Source organism: Gymnogyps californianus, chromosome Z, assembly GCF_018139145.2.
Source record: "Gymnogyps californianus isolate 813 chromosome Z, ASM1813914v2, whole genome shotgun sequence".
Classification (NCBI taxonomy): Eukaryota; Metazoa; Chordata; class Aves; order Accipitriformes; family Cathartidae; genus Gymnogyps; species Gymnogyps californianus.
The window spans coordinates 61,200,485-61,217,865 of NC_059500.1; the positions used below are offsets into that span (position 1 = coordinate 61,200,485).

General features: G+C 38.5%; 1 protein-coding gene across 1 annotated transcript; it reads right to left on the reverse strand.

Annotated features, from left to right (window-relative positions):
- Positions 1–953: 953 nt before the first annotated feature.
- Positions 954–17,200, reverse strand: PPWD1 (peptidylprolyl isomerase domain and WD repeat containing 1). Its single transcript, XM_050913425.1, has 11 exons — positions 17,113–17,200; positions 15,929–16,031; positions 13,975–14,075; positions 12,038–12,158; positions 9,012–9,459; positions 8,236–8,426; positions 7,534–7,723; positions 5,991–6,172; positions 3,218–3,299; positions 2,447–2,629; positions 954–1,399 (listed from the first exon to the last, which is right to left on the reverse strand). Exons 2-11 carry the CDS (start codon positions 15,982–15,984, stop codon positions 1,256–1,258), a joined length of 1,698 nt encoding a protein of 565 aa, XP_050769382.1. The 5' UTR covers positions 15,985–16,031; positions 17,113–17,200; the 3' UTR covers positions 954–1,255.
- Between the last annotated feature and the right edge of the window lie 181 nt (positions 17,201–17,381).

A 17,381-nucleotide genomic window follows, 5' to 3' on the forward strand; every position in this document is an offset into this window, starting at 1 on the left:
CTAAAATAATGAGACAGCAAACATTGAAAGAAAAAAACATTACTGGCAATGCCAAACAAGTTGGCATGGGACTTTATACACTGGCATTCCAAGAGCTGATCATTGCTCTTCGACGCAGAAGACACGTACACAACTGTTTTTAAAGGACAGAGATAGATTACATCCCTGTCATAGCAAACAGTATCATAACTTAATCTAATTTTTGATGCATGTACATATGATTGAAGAGTTTACTCAGCTTAGGATTTCTGACCTCTTCCAGTGTCAAAGATTTCAATACTGTGAAAAGGATTAATTAGATATGAAAGATGCAAATAAACATGAAAGTTACAAACTATACCCTGATCCTATTTTATAAACACTATCATGAGACATGGTGTGGATTTTTATCTTCAGTTTTGCATAGAAGAGATGCAAGAAAAACAGTAGACTTTGTAAGAAACATACAGATTTTTTTACTTTAAAATACAAAATTACCAGAAATACAGACTTAGGGCAAGTTAGGTACATTAAAAATAGTAGAACTGTTGATTGCTCTGTCCTGGTGTCCTGGTTTCGGCTGGGACCAAGTTAACTTTCTTTTTAGTAGCTGGTACAGTGCTGTGTTTTGGATTTAGTGTGAGAATGATGTTGATAACACTGATGCTTTAGTTGTTGCTAAGTAGCGCTTATCTTAAGCCAAGGACTTTCCAGTTTCCCATACTCTGCCAGCAAGCAGGTGTGCAAGAAGCTGGGAGGGAGCACAGCCGGGGCAGCTGACCTGAACTAGCCAAAGGGGTATTCCATACCATGGAACGTCATGCCCAGTATATAAACAGGGGGAGTTGGCCGGGAGGTGCGGATCGCAGCTCGGGAACTAACTGGGCATTGGTCAGCGGGTGGTGAGCAATTGCATTGTGCATCACTGGTTTTTTTCCTCCCCCCCCCCCCTTCCTTTTTTTGTTGTATTCCTTTTCATTACTATTATTATTATATTTCATTGTTGTTAGTATTATATTTTACTTTAGTTATTAAACTGTTCTTATCTCAACCCATGAGTTTTAGGTTTTTTTCCTTTGCTTTCCTCCTCACCCCACTGGGAGGGGGAGGGGGAAACAGCTGCGTGGTGCTGAGTTGCTGACTGGGGTTAAACCACAACACCTGGCACTTCTTATGTCTAGGAATTATAAAAAATGTTTCTGTTTTTTCTAGGTCCCTTTTTGGGTCCCACCATGCAGAGTTTTTTCTGCTTAAGCTGGAACCTTCAACTCCTAGCTTACTTCACTGTGATATTAATGATGCTGATATCCTCATAGGGTTTGTCGGTTTTGGGATTGACTTTTACATTTGAGATTCTCTGAACAACTTCCATTCCTTTAGTCACCCGTCCAAACACGCTGTGCTTGTTGTCTAGCCATGGCTGTTTAAGGGCACAAGAGGAGAAAGAAAAAGCATATTAAAATAGAAAGCAGCATGTAGGTTAGGTACCAAACCAGAAAGAGACTCATCTAGAATAAGTGAACATGGATACATTTTATGTGTTCAGACTATGAAACTTAACACCATGTAGATATCAGCATGTAAGTAAATATTAGAGTGTGGCTAATACATATTCATAGGCATTTAAACTCACCTTTTCAACTGTTTTCTTAAAGTACAGAGGTCAAGTTCTAGCAATGCAGTAGCATTTCCTAGTTTATTTTAAAGTGTATTCTCAGTTCACAGAAATGCTGTTTCAGTCTCTCTATTTCGTGGTATTTTCACAGCTGAATTGTAAGTGCCAGTCAGACTACTATGTAATTCAAAGTCATATTCATACAGTATGCCCAATTAGCAATCAATATAGGCACTGAGATAACTTGGTAAGCCTCAAAATTATGGTAGATGGGTGCTTTTTAAAAAAAGACAGATGATTTTGAAATAAGTCCTATAAGAATACAGTTTCTGTAAGTGTTACCTTTAAGGATTTGTTTTATATCTGTTTGCTAGATTCACACACCAAAATTTATTTTTTTGGCTCTGAAACTGTACACAGATCAAAGGAAATCTTCAAACCTGAATATTGGCAATATTAAGGAGTCATCCTGGCACCATATCCAAAAACTTCAAACGATCTAAGCAATAGCTAGATTTCCATCAAGTTTAAACCAGTATATTAATATAAAATACTCTAGTAATACACAATTGCAAACATGTCTGATTTACTAAGAATTTGGTAGCACCCTTGCTCCAATTGAAGGCGAAAGGCCTCTTGATCACAACTGACAAAAATACTTTTCTATTTCTTAAAGGATGGCTTCAGTGAAGCCTACACAGTATGCATCATTGTGTGCAGGATTTATTTGCAAAATAACAAGAAAAGATTATTTAGATAGTACTAGTGTGTTCCTTTTTCCATCAGAAAAAATATATTTTTACTATCTAGTTAGCATCTCAGGCCTTAAATTGAGCTTTTAATATTACTTACAGTTGGCACTACTGTTATAAAAAACTGGGATCCATTGGTATTTGGTCCTGCATTAGCCATGCTGAGCGTGTATGGTCTGTCATGTCGTAAAGTTGAGTGAAACTCATCTTCAAATTCTCCTCCCCAAATACTTTCACCTCCCATTCCTGTACCAGTTGGGTCACCAGTCTGAATCATGAAACCCTGCATAGAAATTAAATGTTATTACATCATCGCATAGAATAAATAAGCAAATGTGCTTTATGCCAGGTGACTTTTTTTTTTCCCCCCCCAAACTTACTTCAAACCTTTCAACAAAACGTAAGTATTAAAATGCTGTGGATAGGGGACAAAGCATTCAGGGCTTCTTTAAGTGATAATGGAGTACTTGTGAAAAAACAAGCTTACTCACTGTTCCTGCTAGTGAAGGAAAGAAACCCGACTATCTGCACCTTCTGCAAACACTTAGGCTGCATCAGCTTAATTCTGGTGCAACAGAAATAAGCCTTACAAGAAATGCCTTCTGACATGAAACAAAGTCTTAATTCAAGCAGGACTGCTGAACTGATCTTTCTCTCAATTTTCAGATTTCTTCCACCTTGTCAGTTGCAGAACAACTATTCAGTAAGTGATAAAGCTGTTTAGAACCTCAGAGTTTTTCAGACTTTACAGTGAACTCTGAAGCCATGCCAGAAATCCTTTGTGCAGAAGGGAAATGAAAGGGTTAAGAGAGAGGACTGACCACAAAGGTGCATTATCTAAACCAACAAAAATTAACTTTTTACAAATTACCTTGATGATACGGTGAAATATGTGTCCATTGTAATAACCATTTCTGCTGTGCACACAGAAGTTTTCCACAGTTTTGGGGCACCTAAAATCATGTAACAGAAAATACAGGGTACAATAAATATTTAATTGTATGGCGGCAAGGCCATAAAGATTTCAGCTGAGACTAAGATCCTGTTGTACTGAGCAGTGTTTCAGCACACTGTAGAAAGGGCTTTCATTAAATAAGGAAAAAAACAAATCCCACCTCCTCAAACCCAGAGCTGGAAGCAAAAAAACTTGAGTACAAAGTTGCATGACTACACAGGAAGGCAGCAGCAGTGTTGATAACACAGCGCTATTTTAGCTAGTGCTGAGCAGTGCTTACACAGAGTCAAGGCCTTTTCTGCTTCTCACCCCACCCCACCAGCGAGGAGGCTGGGGCTGCACAAGAAGCTGGGAGGGGACACAGCCGGGACAGCTGACCCCAACTGACCAAAGGGATATCCCATACCATATGATGTCATGCTCAGCATATAAAGCTGGGGGAAGAAGGACGGAAGGGGGGGACATTCGGAGTGACGGCGTTTGTCTTCCCAAGTAAGGGTTACGTGTGATGGAGCCCTGCTTTCCTGGAGATGGCTGAACACCTGCCTGCCGATGGGAAGCAGTGAATGAATTCCTTGTTTTGCTTTGCTCACGTGCGTGGCTTTTGCTTTACCTATTAAACTGTCTTTATCTCAACCCACGAGTTTTCCCACTTTTACCATTCGAGTCTCTCCCCCATCCCACTGAGAGGGACATGAGCAAGCAGCTGTGTGGGGCTTAGTTGCTGGCCGGGGTTAAACCATGACAGTCAGGAACCCAATCTATTTCCTCAAAGCCTAGTTCAAGGCACCACTGATTAGATGTTCCTCCCCCAGCTTTCTGCTTACATAGTTTATTTACAAAATCAATTAAAGAGTGCATGCTCCAGAAGCAGAAAGCTGTTCACTCTTTTACCTCTGTAATTCTATTAAGCTATATATGTAAGGTGTCCTGTGTTACATACAAGTAAAATCTAAAAATACAATGTTAAATACAATATTACAGAACTTGCAGTCAGCAGAGTCAGTTATCCTCCTCTGAAACTACTCACAAACACTGTTTGGAAGCAGGCTGAAGAGGTGGAATATTACTGTTAATGGAATAAAAGGGGGGGGGGGGGGGGAATCAAACAAACAACCCCCTTCACCTTTGTGACTTGATTTTTTTACTTCTGAGAGATTTGCTACCAGAGTGAAAATTCTGTGTGATAGCTCTTCCACTAGTTTTATAAAATGGATTAGTAGCCAGGCTAGATCTACACTGACAGGTTTACACAGTCACACACATTTTCCCAGCAAATGAGAAAATAGCCAAGTTGAGTCCATAGCTGTAGAGTTACTTTGGCTGTGACAAGGAACATTAGCTTGGGCTTAGTGATACTCTAAACCATCTCGTGAAACAGAGCACCAATGCGTAACTAAGGGAACAGACAAGATTATAGTCCCAGTTCCTGCCGAGCAGTACATAATCATTCACAACTTTATTCCACGAGCACATGGCCAAAGATTTAAAGGGCATACAAAGCCACATCCTATATGCTCTTCTTTAAATTTTTAATCACATGGATGTTAAAGAGATTTTAAATTCAAAGCTCAGCTGGGAGGAAATACTAGAGCAAGAAAGGACAAACCTAACAATAACCAAGCCTCGTAATACTATATTTAATTGAAAACTGCATACAAAACATTGCAGTGAAGCACCTAGCAATACTATGCATGCAAATATAGTGACACGCTGGCATGAGAATTAAAACATCAGAAATAATGTAGCTTGGCCTGTCACTCACCAGCAAGGGCTGAACCATTACTGCAACCTATATGCTATGATTATGAATTCTAGAAACTAGGGCCTGATACAAGGAGACACTGGTGAAGAGAGCAATAAAAGACTGGCAAGCAGCCCTACAGAGTAGAACTGAGGCTGTGTTGCCTTACCTGTGCTTATGACAAAACACGAACTTGCTTTCGGAGAAGCATGGACTACACTTAAATGGTATAAGTTTCGATGTATAGCAATATAATATATTACATAAATTTACTGTTTCGTAACAAGATCTTTGCATGTATTAGCATCACAAAGGAGAGATGCTGACACAATAACTTTAGTAATTGTCATGCATAAAACTTTTTCAGTTATATGCCTGGTTTTGGATATACACAGCACTAGTATATGCTGGTATAAATTTTACGTTGCTCTCGAAGGAGCTGCAATAACATAAAATGTAGTACAATGGCCACATTTGGAAGTTGCAAACTACTATTCCTCTGGCTTATGCAGACCTACTGCCAAATCTACTGCTGCTGCCAACACCATCATTCTTTTTCAAGACAGAATCACACAGCACTGCCTTACAATGATACATAGCTTACACAGAAGAGCATCATGACCTATCCACGTCTGCAGTTTAGAGAAAGAACGAAAGTTAACAAAGGAATAAACCTCCTGAACCAATAATTAAATAAAAGCAAAAATCATTAAAAAAACCTCTGTGTCCCCAACTGTTATTTAGACCTATTTTTACCCTACTTTATTTGTGTTAGTTAAGAGTCACATTCCTAGCTTGATGTATTAAGAAACTGTCAGGAAACAAGGACAGTAGAAAAAGGGGAAGAAAAGAATTATTCCTAGCTTGAAATGTAAGTCTTGGATACTGCCATCAAAAAGCACGGAAGGAAGGAAAAATGAAATAATAGAACTACCAAACACATACTCAACAGGAAAAAGCTTGATATGAATATCTCCCATGCTTGTGTGGATGATGGCACTGTCTGAAACTCTTTTGGGACCTTCTGCCTGAGTGGCTGCCATGACCTCTTCTTTAGAAGGTTTCTCATTAAATACGTCTCTGTCAGAATCTGCACTCTTCGTATCTTCTGGTTCACGTTTAGTAAACTGAAGAACAAGAGAACAGAAAGTTAACTGTTTGGTTTTCTCTTTCTTTCCCTTATCTTACACACTGCTCTGCACCCAAGACATCAATGTGATTATTCAACCTGCTAAACACCCAACTAGATTTGAAATGTAGGGAGAGAATTCATGGACAGTGTATCCTTGCATTTCAGTGTTGTGCGTTACCAGCATTTCCACAGTCACAAATTCCATGCAAATCCAAGTAACTTTTTATAATCTGTTATCTTTAAACTTCCTCCCCTTTTCAACAGAAAGCCCACAGTAGTTCAGCATCTTTTCTTTAAAATAAGAGTGGAGAATATCAATGTGTTCTGTTATATTCAGACAAAACTGGCAGGTTTCATCACAAAACTTTTAGTTTCACTAGAGTCAAACTAAATCCTCTTATTCCAATACTGCATTAATACAAAATAATAGAAAACCAGCAAATTTAACTCAAAACAGGAGAAATCTCAGAAATGTAATTTTGATAGTACTTATAGGAAAACATAGCATAAATATATGCGTACACAAGCATCCGCTCAAGTAGTACACTTACATATCAAATGGCAGTCACTAATCTTTCTGCATGCATATAGTCATGTTTTCTCTAACAGCGAGTAATGTTTCCAGATTTTGTCTAACTTCTCCTCCTCACTTGTCAAATTGTTCAGAGTAGCATATTCAATTATATACTACACACTAACCACACAAAGCTTCAGAAAGTATAGTATCTTGCTACAACAGAAAACATGATCAAATTCAAGAACAAGTAACAGCAGACAGATCGATCTCTAACCTCTACGGTGATCACATCCCAGATCAACTACTACTCTGGAATTGCTTGTCTGTCTGGCTTATTCATTGCATCTCCCCTCAAATCTAAATTGTGAACAGGAAGATGACTCCCATCTTAGTTAGTTGCCCATAATGTACTTGGTGCTGCTCTGAATTTAATTATTTTTTATTACATATTTCATACAGTTAATTATTGTTTATCAGTATAAGATCTGGTTAGGTTTTTTAAATGTTCTTATTTAAGGGTTTTTTTCCAACTACAAGAAAAGCGTATACCCTTCTCAGAGAACTATAATTTAGACAGCCAAAACCATCCAAGTTTATTTAACTGCTTGAGCAATAATGAAAAAATTAAAGACTACAAAGCTGTTTCTAGTCAATTTATAGATAGTTCAAGCTAAAAATTCTAGAATATACTTGCAATATAAAGGGACTCCTCTGGAAACGTTGTGTTCACAAATACTCGAGACAAAAAGCACCAGAAAGGTGCAAGAAGAAAAATAAAAAATAATGCAGAGAAAACATCAATACAAGAATGGAGTTATTTAAATAGAAACCACACACACCATGTAAAACCTATTTTTTTTAAAAGCCGTGCAGATTACTGTCGGATCTGCCTGGATATTCTGGAGAACAGGATTTTCAGATGCCTTCATCTCTATAGTGATTGCAGCACGATGTTTCTTTGCTACTCCTTGGAACAAAGCTAGTTGCATTACTCTGATGTTCTCTTGTTTTCCCAAGATACGAATACACCTGAAGTACAAGATGTAAAAAGGTGTAACTACTGTTAGTGTCTCACTGTCAGAGAATGTCTCCTTTCTGACTGCAAGACTCAAAGCAAAATTCCCAAACCCTCTTAAAATAATTTACTAATTGTTTTTGTGATGCTCCTCTCTTCAAACTTGCTACATAATTTACTAGTCAGCCTCCTTACATGATAAAATCCCAACTGCATGATCCACATTGACTTTATGTTATCTCATCCAGTTAACCAGAGATTAATTGATTACACATTTTTAATACAAATATGCTTGCCATATTTTCTCCTCATTTTACTAAGCTTTAAACTGCAACAACTTATTACTAAGCACGGGAGTATCTAATGTAAGGCTCTCAAATAACAACAACAACAACAACAACAACAACAACAACAACAACAGACTAGAGAACCCCACAGTCATATGAAGTTTTAAATATACTATAAATTTGACTGACTCTAGTCTTTGAAACAAACATTTATTTCAATGTGTGTCACTGGAACTTACCTGTTAGTCTCTACGTTTATGACCTTAATGCCCAACATTGTTCCATAGAGAACGAAGTGTCCAGTTTCATCAAAAATTATATTAATTAATCTTACTGCATCCACTTTCTCCAGCTCACGCTCAACTGCCATACGTCGGCCAAACTCCATGTCTGGTAGTTGTTGTCTCATCTGCTGAAGTTCAGTGAACATCTACAGAAAAAAGGAAAAAAAAAAAAAAAATCACTATTTTATGAACATATTTTGAACATTTTATCCAGCAAAACACTGATCCACATGCTTAGAAAATACAGAATTCAGGTGAGACCACTCCACTCAAACTTAACTGAAGAATTAAAATAAATACAAGTAATACTCTATTTTAATGACCCAATAGGCATGTTGTACTACTAGGCTTAAGCAAAGAAAGGAAAGTGTATAGCTGTCTAACAAAGTTCTTGGAAGATGACAAATTTAATTCATTATTTTGATGTTATTTGAATGGGCATTTTCCATAATTGCTTTCTATTAAAAAGAAATCTAGCAGTATGAAAACACAGATGAAAATTAACAACTTGTTTTCACTGCATAACTAACATAAATCAGTAAGAATTAATTCTGGGGCAAAGCAATACAAGAGGCAAGGAAGAGAACTTAGAAAACCTTTTCTGCAAGAAAAATATAGCAATGAAGCTCAGCTTTAGAAACAGATAATAACTTCGGTGAATGTGCTGGTAAATTAAAATAAGTAGACAAAAAGCCTCAAAAAAAAAAAAAGAGAAGCAAGACCAAACTCACACTCAGAGATTCATCGAAGACTCTCATGAGCTTCCCTGTCAGAAAACGGAAAATTCTAACTTTTCTGTCAGAGCCAAGAGTGGCCATCTTCTTGCCATCAGGTGAAAAACTTATACTGGATGGGTAAGCTTTGCATTTAGCAAATTCATATAGATCAGTATCTGTTTTATACTCCCAGTTCACGTTCTTGGGAAATTTATATTCATGAGGAGTACCAGTCCAGTACTCGATCATTCCAGATTTGTCAGAAGACACTACTACTTTGTAGACAGGGTTCAACCGTATCTGAGTAAGAGAGGATGTATGGAGTTTATCAAAAACATGAAGTGGCTGGTTATTTCCTCGTCCGTCATATATGAATATTTTTCCTGTGCTCTTCTCCGATGTTGCAACAGAAGATATGGCATCTCCAGGGCAATATACCCACTCACATTGGCCAGGGTAGTAGCTGCAACAAAGAGTGGAAGGAGAAAAGAAAAAAAAAAGAAATAAGGACTGGTGTTACTTAGATAAGAACCGAGTTATGCTATAAGTTTATTTATCAGGTTTTTTTATTTATTAACTTAAAATCAAATATCAGAAGCAAATTTTAGACTTTATTTACTAGTCATGCTAATACCTGCCTTGCTAAAATTCAACAGTGTTATAACCAAGCTTTTCCAAGCAACACAATTCAGTGGATGGCTTGCCCAATTTCTGTTGCTCCCATATTGTTTTATGAAGAGGCTGTGATAGAAAGCAAAGGTAGAAGGTGAGTATAAAAGAAGAATAAGGATGGAAATCCAGCTAAATAGCACCAGTGGCATTAATGGTTACTACTCAACTTCTGTGACTCAACAGCATTTCTCTTCCGTTACGTGATTAATGCTTCAGTGGAAGTGAAGACAACTGCTCCTTTGCCATATACTTACAGAAAATTTCAACTAGGTCTTGCCAAAAAAAAACAACCAAACAAAAAAAAAAACCCCACAAAGCGATGCAAGTAAAACTAAGACAATCACCCTATATTCAATAAGCATTCTGAATGCATTTAAGAAGGAACCCATTTGCTACTACCAAAAACGTACTCTACAAATAAAACAAGCCAGAGATACGGTCAATATATAAGTTATGTCTGTTTCTAAAAAATTCTGTGAGCAAAGATTTTAAGAACCAGAACTCAGAAACTAAATAACAGATCACAAAGAAATGATACAGTCTCCATAGCAAACTCATATTTAGTATCCTCTCACAAATCAAACTAACAGATACTGAAGGACTGACAAATGACAGACACTAATAATTTGGATTTTCAATGCCTGTCTGGTAAAGAGGCTCATAGAGAGAAACATAACCAGACGTTTGTCTCAGGTTCATTAGAAAGAAAAGGATCAAATAAATACATAAATAAATATGATGTCCCATTGATCTATGCATCATTATCCAAATTTTCTGCAGAAATAGCCGCCCTTCTCCAGACCACTGATGGAAGCATAAAGCATGGGGATTTGCAGATAGCCATACTATATAGATTACTTAGAACTGAACGGATCTGAAGAATTTGAGACAAAGCTAATCAACCCTGTAATATACGGGCATATATTTATCAAAGCAGGCAATGCAAGATAATGTGAGCTGAAAAGACCACACAGAACTTACTATTCTACATTAACCATTGCAAGCCTGAGCAAACAGCCATGAAAAAATTCTCAGGCATGTCAACAGAAACTATCTACTCAATAAACGCTAATGCAGAAGACAGAGCAACAAACATTACGTTTTACGAGGCTATTCAGGACAATGCTTATATTACAGCTGTATACTGTTCTCTTCTTTAAAGAGTTCACCTCAGGTAAAACCCAATTATCTCTGAAAAAAAAATATGGGGAAAAGAGGGTCTTGATTACTGAGGCTGAAAAAACCCTCTATTTAAAGATAAATCAGGGAGCATACTATAGGAAAATGTTATCGGTAGCATTCTCAGGGTATCCCTGAAGCAAAACGGATTTAAATTCTACCTCAGTTTTCCCTGAATTCTCAAACAGAAAAAAGGCACCTTCGATTGTAACATCAAATTAAGTTTTTCTTAATATTAAATTCTTCTTTTTTCATCCTATAATTTTACCAATTTTGTAGTGACAATACAGGGCTGCTAAGTAGAAAAGACCAACAAAACCAAAAGACTAAGGCTAACTGGAATTTTTCCACAGCAGACAGCCAAGACGGAATCAATTCCTATAGGCTAAGTACATTATCTGGAAGATGATACTAAAATGATAACCAGCAAAGCAGATAACATAAGCTTTTATATAGGCATTCTGAAAAGCTTTTTTTTTTTTTTTTTGAGTTTATACTTCTATTCAGTTTCACAACTAATCAACAAATAGTAGAGTACCAGGAATAAGTTTTCCAATTTTAAAAGGCTTGTGGAAACATCAGTATTTCTACCATTCTTGGTACAGCATTCAATGATCCTCCAACCCTCCAAACCCACCCTTGTAACAGTGTGGGGCTTGTTTTCCTCTGGTATTGTTATAATTCCAATAACATCCATTCCTATTTCTCCCAGATTCTTTAGCTACAGACTGTATAACTACAGAAATCCTACAACAGCAAGACTAAGGAAAGCACCAACATTCTTTCTAACAGAAGAAGGAAATTTCTATCCCTATGACAACAAATAAGACAAAACATACAGGCCAAATTTCTCTACTGGAACTATTAGTTGGCCATAATTTTTAAATTCAGTGCCAAACAACAGAAAAAGAATTATGCCTAGCTAAGTATTTTAAGAAACACCACATCTTTGTGCATAATATTTGACACTGAGGAAAGGCACAAACGTACTTCACTCATGTGCATACAGAGTCATAAATTTTTCTATGCAGTCAGGCAGTCTCCAGCCACTAGATGCATTTTAGATAATGCAAGTCAGTCAGCTTCATCTGATGGGGGGGACCCTCAAAAAAACCAAATTATTGACTTACCTCTTAGCAAAATAACCCCCATTTATAAACCTAAACATTTTCAAGAACTAAGTAACTTACCCAAGTTTCAGCATGTTGATCATATCAAAGTTGACTACATCAAACACCTTCATTGCTTTGTCATCTCCAACTGAACAGAATAACGCCCCCTCCGAACTAACAGCAATACTCTCAATAACACCTATTAAAAAAGTTAACATACTATTAAGACACAAGAAAGAGACATCTTTCATTTCAATATTCCACAGGAAAAAACCTACAGAGGTTTAAACCTGTTTCTCAGCTGTTTCTGCACCTTTTTGACTTAAAAAACTACCTGACTTTTAATTAAGAAAAAAAAAAAAAACCAAACCACAAAACAACACTTTGTATCCTATCACTGTTTAGAATCAGGTATGCGATAATGAACTACTTACCATATACATACATGAAAGATTATAATTGCAATTATTTTCATTTAAAATGTTAATTTTAAAAAATTGAGAACAACGTTATTGTTGGAGATATGCAAGAAACAAAACCAAAGGATGCTACTTAGTTAACGAGGCGTGACCTTGAGAAGAGAAATACGATGACACCATAAGTCAGTGGTAAAGAAATACCAAGATAAGCACACGGGCAACCAAAGAGCTACTTGAACTGTGAGTGAACTATCCTAATTAACATACTAGAAAACCCACCCTCAGGCAGGGAGAGCCCCCTACCAACAGAAGCCCTCTCCTCACAGAACATGCGCAGTAAAAAAGGAGGACACTGCGACTTTAAGTGGAGATGAGACTTGCGAGAACCAATAGGAACGAGAGTAACTAAGTGAAACTGTAAAAATACTGATAACTGTTGCTCGAAAGGTATAAAATGCTTTACCGTGTGTTAACCAGGTGTGCTAGCTTTGTGGAGTTACCACCTAGCACCCATCTCTGCGCAGACATGAAATAAACAAATATCTCGACTCTGTGTGTTAATCGGCTTTTTTGCACACCGGGTGAAAGAATCCTGATTTTTGGGACAACATTATGATATGGTAAAAAATTATGTGCTCTTCAGCTTGCATTACTCAGAAGAGAAAAAGCAGCAGAAGTCTATAAACTATTACAGTCCTGCTATTAACACGCATAATACTCAAAATTACTCTGCAACTGAGCCTTCCATAAGTTTTTCACAATACTTATTTTTGCTTGGTAGGCTTTGTTCTCACATTTTGTTTCTGTATAAAATGAGAAGCTGTCAGTTATAATAAAGAATCCACCATAACATTTTTTCTAACTCTAAAAAGAAACAGTACTTTTACTAGCTATTATTACATATTTTTCTTATTGTAACAGTCTGCATATCAAACTATTTTTTCTATCAGGCATATCATCATTTCTAATAGCAATGAGAACATCGTTTTCTGTGCAGCCTATTTAATGCTTAGCATAGTATAGAAGAGCTATGTGTACTTACTAACTCAGAAAATTGGGTTAAAATTATTAATTCTTAATTGCAATTCAGCTGATAATCATGACAATGATGCAGAATTTACTCTACAGTTGCAATAATTCCAGATGAAAATAACCGTTTTTTTTCCCATACTGCAGGGAAAAAAAAAGAAAAAGATAAGGGATGACGGTAACCTTACTTAGAGTAACATCTTTTTAAACTTCTCTGGATTTTATGTACTCTGTTATGCACCTTGTTCACTAATTTTTAAGTACACAGTTTCTTCATATCCTAGACATTCTCCCCACAGGCGGGGCACAAGGCAACACAAAGGATGTAGGGGATCTGTGCAGGAGGAGTCCCACATGTTTTATTCTCACTCTATCCCTCCTGCAGTTTATGAGCAAAACGTAACAGGACAGGGGAACGAAGGAAGATAGGTAGATCATTTAATCCCTGACTGCAGTAAATGAATCCCAGAACCCCTATCTTCTTTATTTGCACTCCCTCTTCAAACAACTAAGAGCAAGGGGGAGGAAAAAGTGAGGTCCTTTAGAGAAGAAAAAGCAACTTCTCACCTAGGTGACTCCGGAAGTGTTTAACAAACTCAATCCCTTCTTCTATTTTTTTCCAGAACTTAACATGTCCATCGTGACTAGCTGTTATGATAAAATCTGTCCTACAATTACAAAAGAAAAATAATAATTAAAAGAAAAAAAAAAGATATACACATTATGCACTTTCATACTGGGCAGTAATTTGCACTGTAATTAACGCTGTGTAGAGAATGAACTTTAAATAAATCACTATGACAATCTGTCTGAATGGGTACTATCACTCCTGGAAAAGCAAACAAGTATTTTAATGCACTCTGGATTAATCTATGAAAAGTCAACAGCCTAAACTGAAGAAATATATAATACCATCCCTTTTGACTATGTTGTCGTGGTTTCAACTGTCCTGGTTTCAGCTGGGATAGAGTTAATTTTCTTCTTAATAGCTGGTATAGTGCTGTGCTTTGGATTTAGTGTGAGAATAATGTTGATAACACTCTGAGGTTTTAGTTGTTGCTAAGTAGCGCTTATCTTAAGCTGAGGACTTTTCAGTTTCCTATGCTCTGCCAGCAAGCAGGTGTGCAAGAAGCTGGGAGAGAGCATAGCCGGGGCAGCTAACCTGAACTAGCCAAAGGGGTATTCCATACCATGGAACGTCATGCCCAGTATATAAACAGGGGGGAGTTGGCCAGGAGGGGCAGATCACTGCTGGGGCATTGGTCAGCGGGTGGTGAGCAATTGCACTATGCATCACTGGTTTGGGGTTTTTTTCCCCTCCCCCCCCTTCTTTTTTTTGTTATATTCTTTTTCATTACTATTATTATATTTCATTATTATTATTGTTAGTATTATATTTTACTTTAGTGATTAAACCGTTCTTATCTCAACCCATGAGTTTCACCTTCTTTCCCAATTCTCCTCCCCATCCCACTGGGAGCGGGGGTGGGGGGGAGTGAAAGGCTGCTTGGTGCTTGGCTGCTGACTGGGGTTAGACCACAACAAACCCCAGCCAGCAACTAAGCACTACGCAGCTGCTTCCCCCTCCCTCCTCCCAGTGGAATGGGGAGGAGGATCGGAAAAAACCAAAGGTAAGACTTGTGGGTTGAGATAAGAACTGTTTAATAACTAAAGTAAAATAAAATATAATACTAATAATAATAATAATATTATAATAATTGTTACAAAAAGGAATATAACAAAAAAAAAAAAAAAAGAGAAATAAAACCCGAGAAAAGACAAGTGATGCATAGTGCAATTGCTCACCACCTGCTGACCGATGCCCAAGCAGTGATCTGCCCCTCCTGGCCAACTCCCCACCATTTATATACTGAGCATGACGTTCTATGGCATGGAATATCCCTTTGGCTAGTTCAGGTCAGCTGCCCCGGCTATGCTCCCTCCCAGCTTCTTGCACACCTGCTTGCTGGCAGAGCATGGGAAACTGAAAAATCCTTAAGTTAAGGTAAGCACTACTTAGCAACAACTAAAACATCAGAGTGTTATCAACATTATTCTCACACTAAATCCAAAGCACAGCACTATACCAGCTATTAAGAAGAAAATTAACTCTATCCCAGCCGAAACCAAGACATATGTAAATTTTACTCCTATTTTAGGTCTGGTTTCACAGTAGTTACTATTTACTAATGTGTGTATATATATAAAAAAGAGGAAAAAAAGCTATCTCCTCAATCTGTGCAGTTCTGCTGAATCATATTTTGTTCAGATGCAGTCAGTTGCTCTTATTCCTGTATATATTGCAATAAGGACTTTAAAATCCTTTTAGTCTATTTAAACAATTTTTATCTTGCTTCTCAGTAAGCCCTTTCATTTGCACTTAGTTTAAAAAAAAAAAACTTAAAATACCACCTCTGGACACAGTAACTTTCCATTATTACAATTCTACAATGAAAACTACCTAGCATATACAAAAATACATCTCTGACAATGAGATACAGTGGAAAAAAAAGGCACTTACTTAGTACACGCTACATGTGTAATGACATCTCTGTGCATGTAACTGCGTTCATACATCGAAGCACATGGTAGATTTTCAAGATAAACGTGTTCAAATTCAAGAACTAAACAGAATAAAAAGAAAAATCAGGAAATATTTTTTTCATAAAGGTACTTCTAGCTTCTGCTCTCCTTTACTGATGCTTGAATAGCTTACTCCCATTTTAGTCAAAACTATGCTAGAATTTTGTGCAAACATAATAAAAGAGGTTTCCGCTGTGGCTTTGTACTCAAACTTACAGATTCTTGGTAGACTAAAGCCACTCAAACTCTGCTTTAACCCATACAGACGCGCCCTTTGAAAGCAACTATTACCTTGGCTGTCTGAATGTATACGAAAAAATTCAATACAACAATTTTTAAGTTCCTGCCAGAAAACAGAAGGTCATCTGCACCTCATTTTCTTCCAAAACCAAATGTATCCCTGTTGTTGTTAAGAGATTCAAGGTCCCACGCACATATTGTAGCTTAAATTCTAAGTGCTAGTACCTACCTAGTTCATTGTTTAACTGGCCCACCTAAAATAATCTGATTTTCTGCTTCTGTCTCCGATTTTTACATCCTAACCGTTAATACCTGTGCAATGGCATTTGTTACTGAACCAGCAGGTTTACAGCTGTTGAACATCGTTAAACTCACATTTACATTGCACTGACACCCAGAGAGCTATGAGTTGCCCGACACATAAATACCGTATGTCAAAATACAGCCTAGAGGCTTCTCCTATTCCTCCAGCTTAGGGCAGTGATCCAGAAGACAGTTAACTCCACAGCTGTAAGCAGCACGGCTTCAGCAATGCAGACGCTGCAAAGCAGGGCCTCTTAGCCTGAGGGTGTCCCGCAGATGAAGCGGAAATACGGTGTCGCCGGCCCATAATTCTGCACCCAAGGGGTCCCTCCACAGCCCGGTCATTTTACGTACGAGACACCGCTTCAGGCAACGGGCTTCCGCCCGGGGCGCGGGGGAACTGCCGGCGGGCGGCCCAGCTGCCAGGCGCCACCACCCCGGAGCCGCGCACCCGGCGGGGCCTGCGGCCCGGAGGCGCTCCCACCGCTCCGGACCCAGCCCGGGGCAGCGCCACGGACGCCTCCTGAGCCGCTCCCCAGAGACGGGGCAGGCGGGCGAAGGCTCCGCTCCTCCCGTTACCTCTCCTCCTTTTCGCCTGCGCGGCCTCCCCCGGGAGCGGCCCGACCCAGCGCTCCTCCTCATCCTCCTCGTCTGCCGCCGCCGCCGCCGCTGCCGCCGCTGCCGCCACCTCCTCGCTGCCGCCCACCGTCTCGAGCTGCTTTCGCTTGCGCTCCGGGTCGCACGACGCCATGCTGCCGAGTGTCACTTCTCCGCGACACTCCCCGTCCTCGCCACGCCCCGTGCCGGGCGCTTTAGAAGTGACGCCACGGGGCGCAGCCAGTGAGCGC

Bases quoted from the DNA above. Each gene is read 5' to 3' on its own strand.
- PPWD1 (XM_050913425.1), bottom strand. From the start codon at position 15,984: ATGTATGAACGCAGTTACATGCACAGAGATGTCATTACACATGTAGCG. The intron at 12,159-13,974 runs GTGAGAAGTTGC...CTTTTTTAATAG, and splicing joins ACACTTCCGGAGTCACCTAG to GTGTTATTGAGAGTATTGCT. The intron at 2,630-3,217 runs GTAATTTGTAAA...ATTTCTATGCAG, and splicing joins TATTTCACCGTATCATCAAG to GGTTTCATGATTCAGACTGG.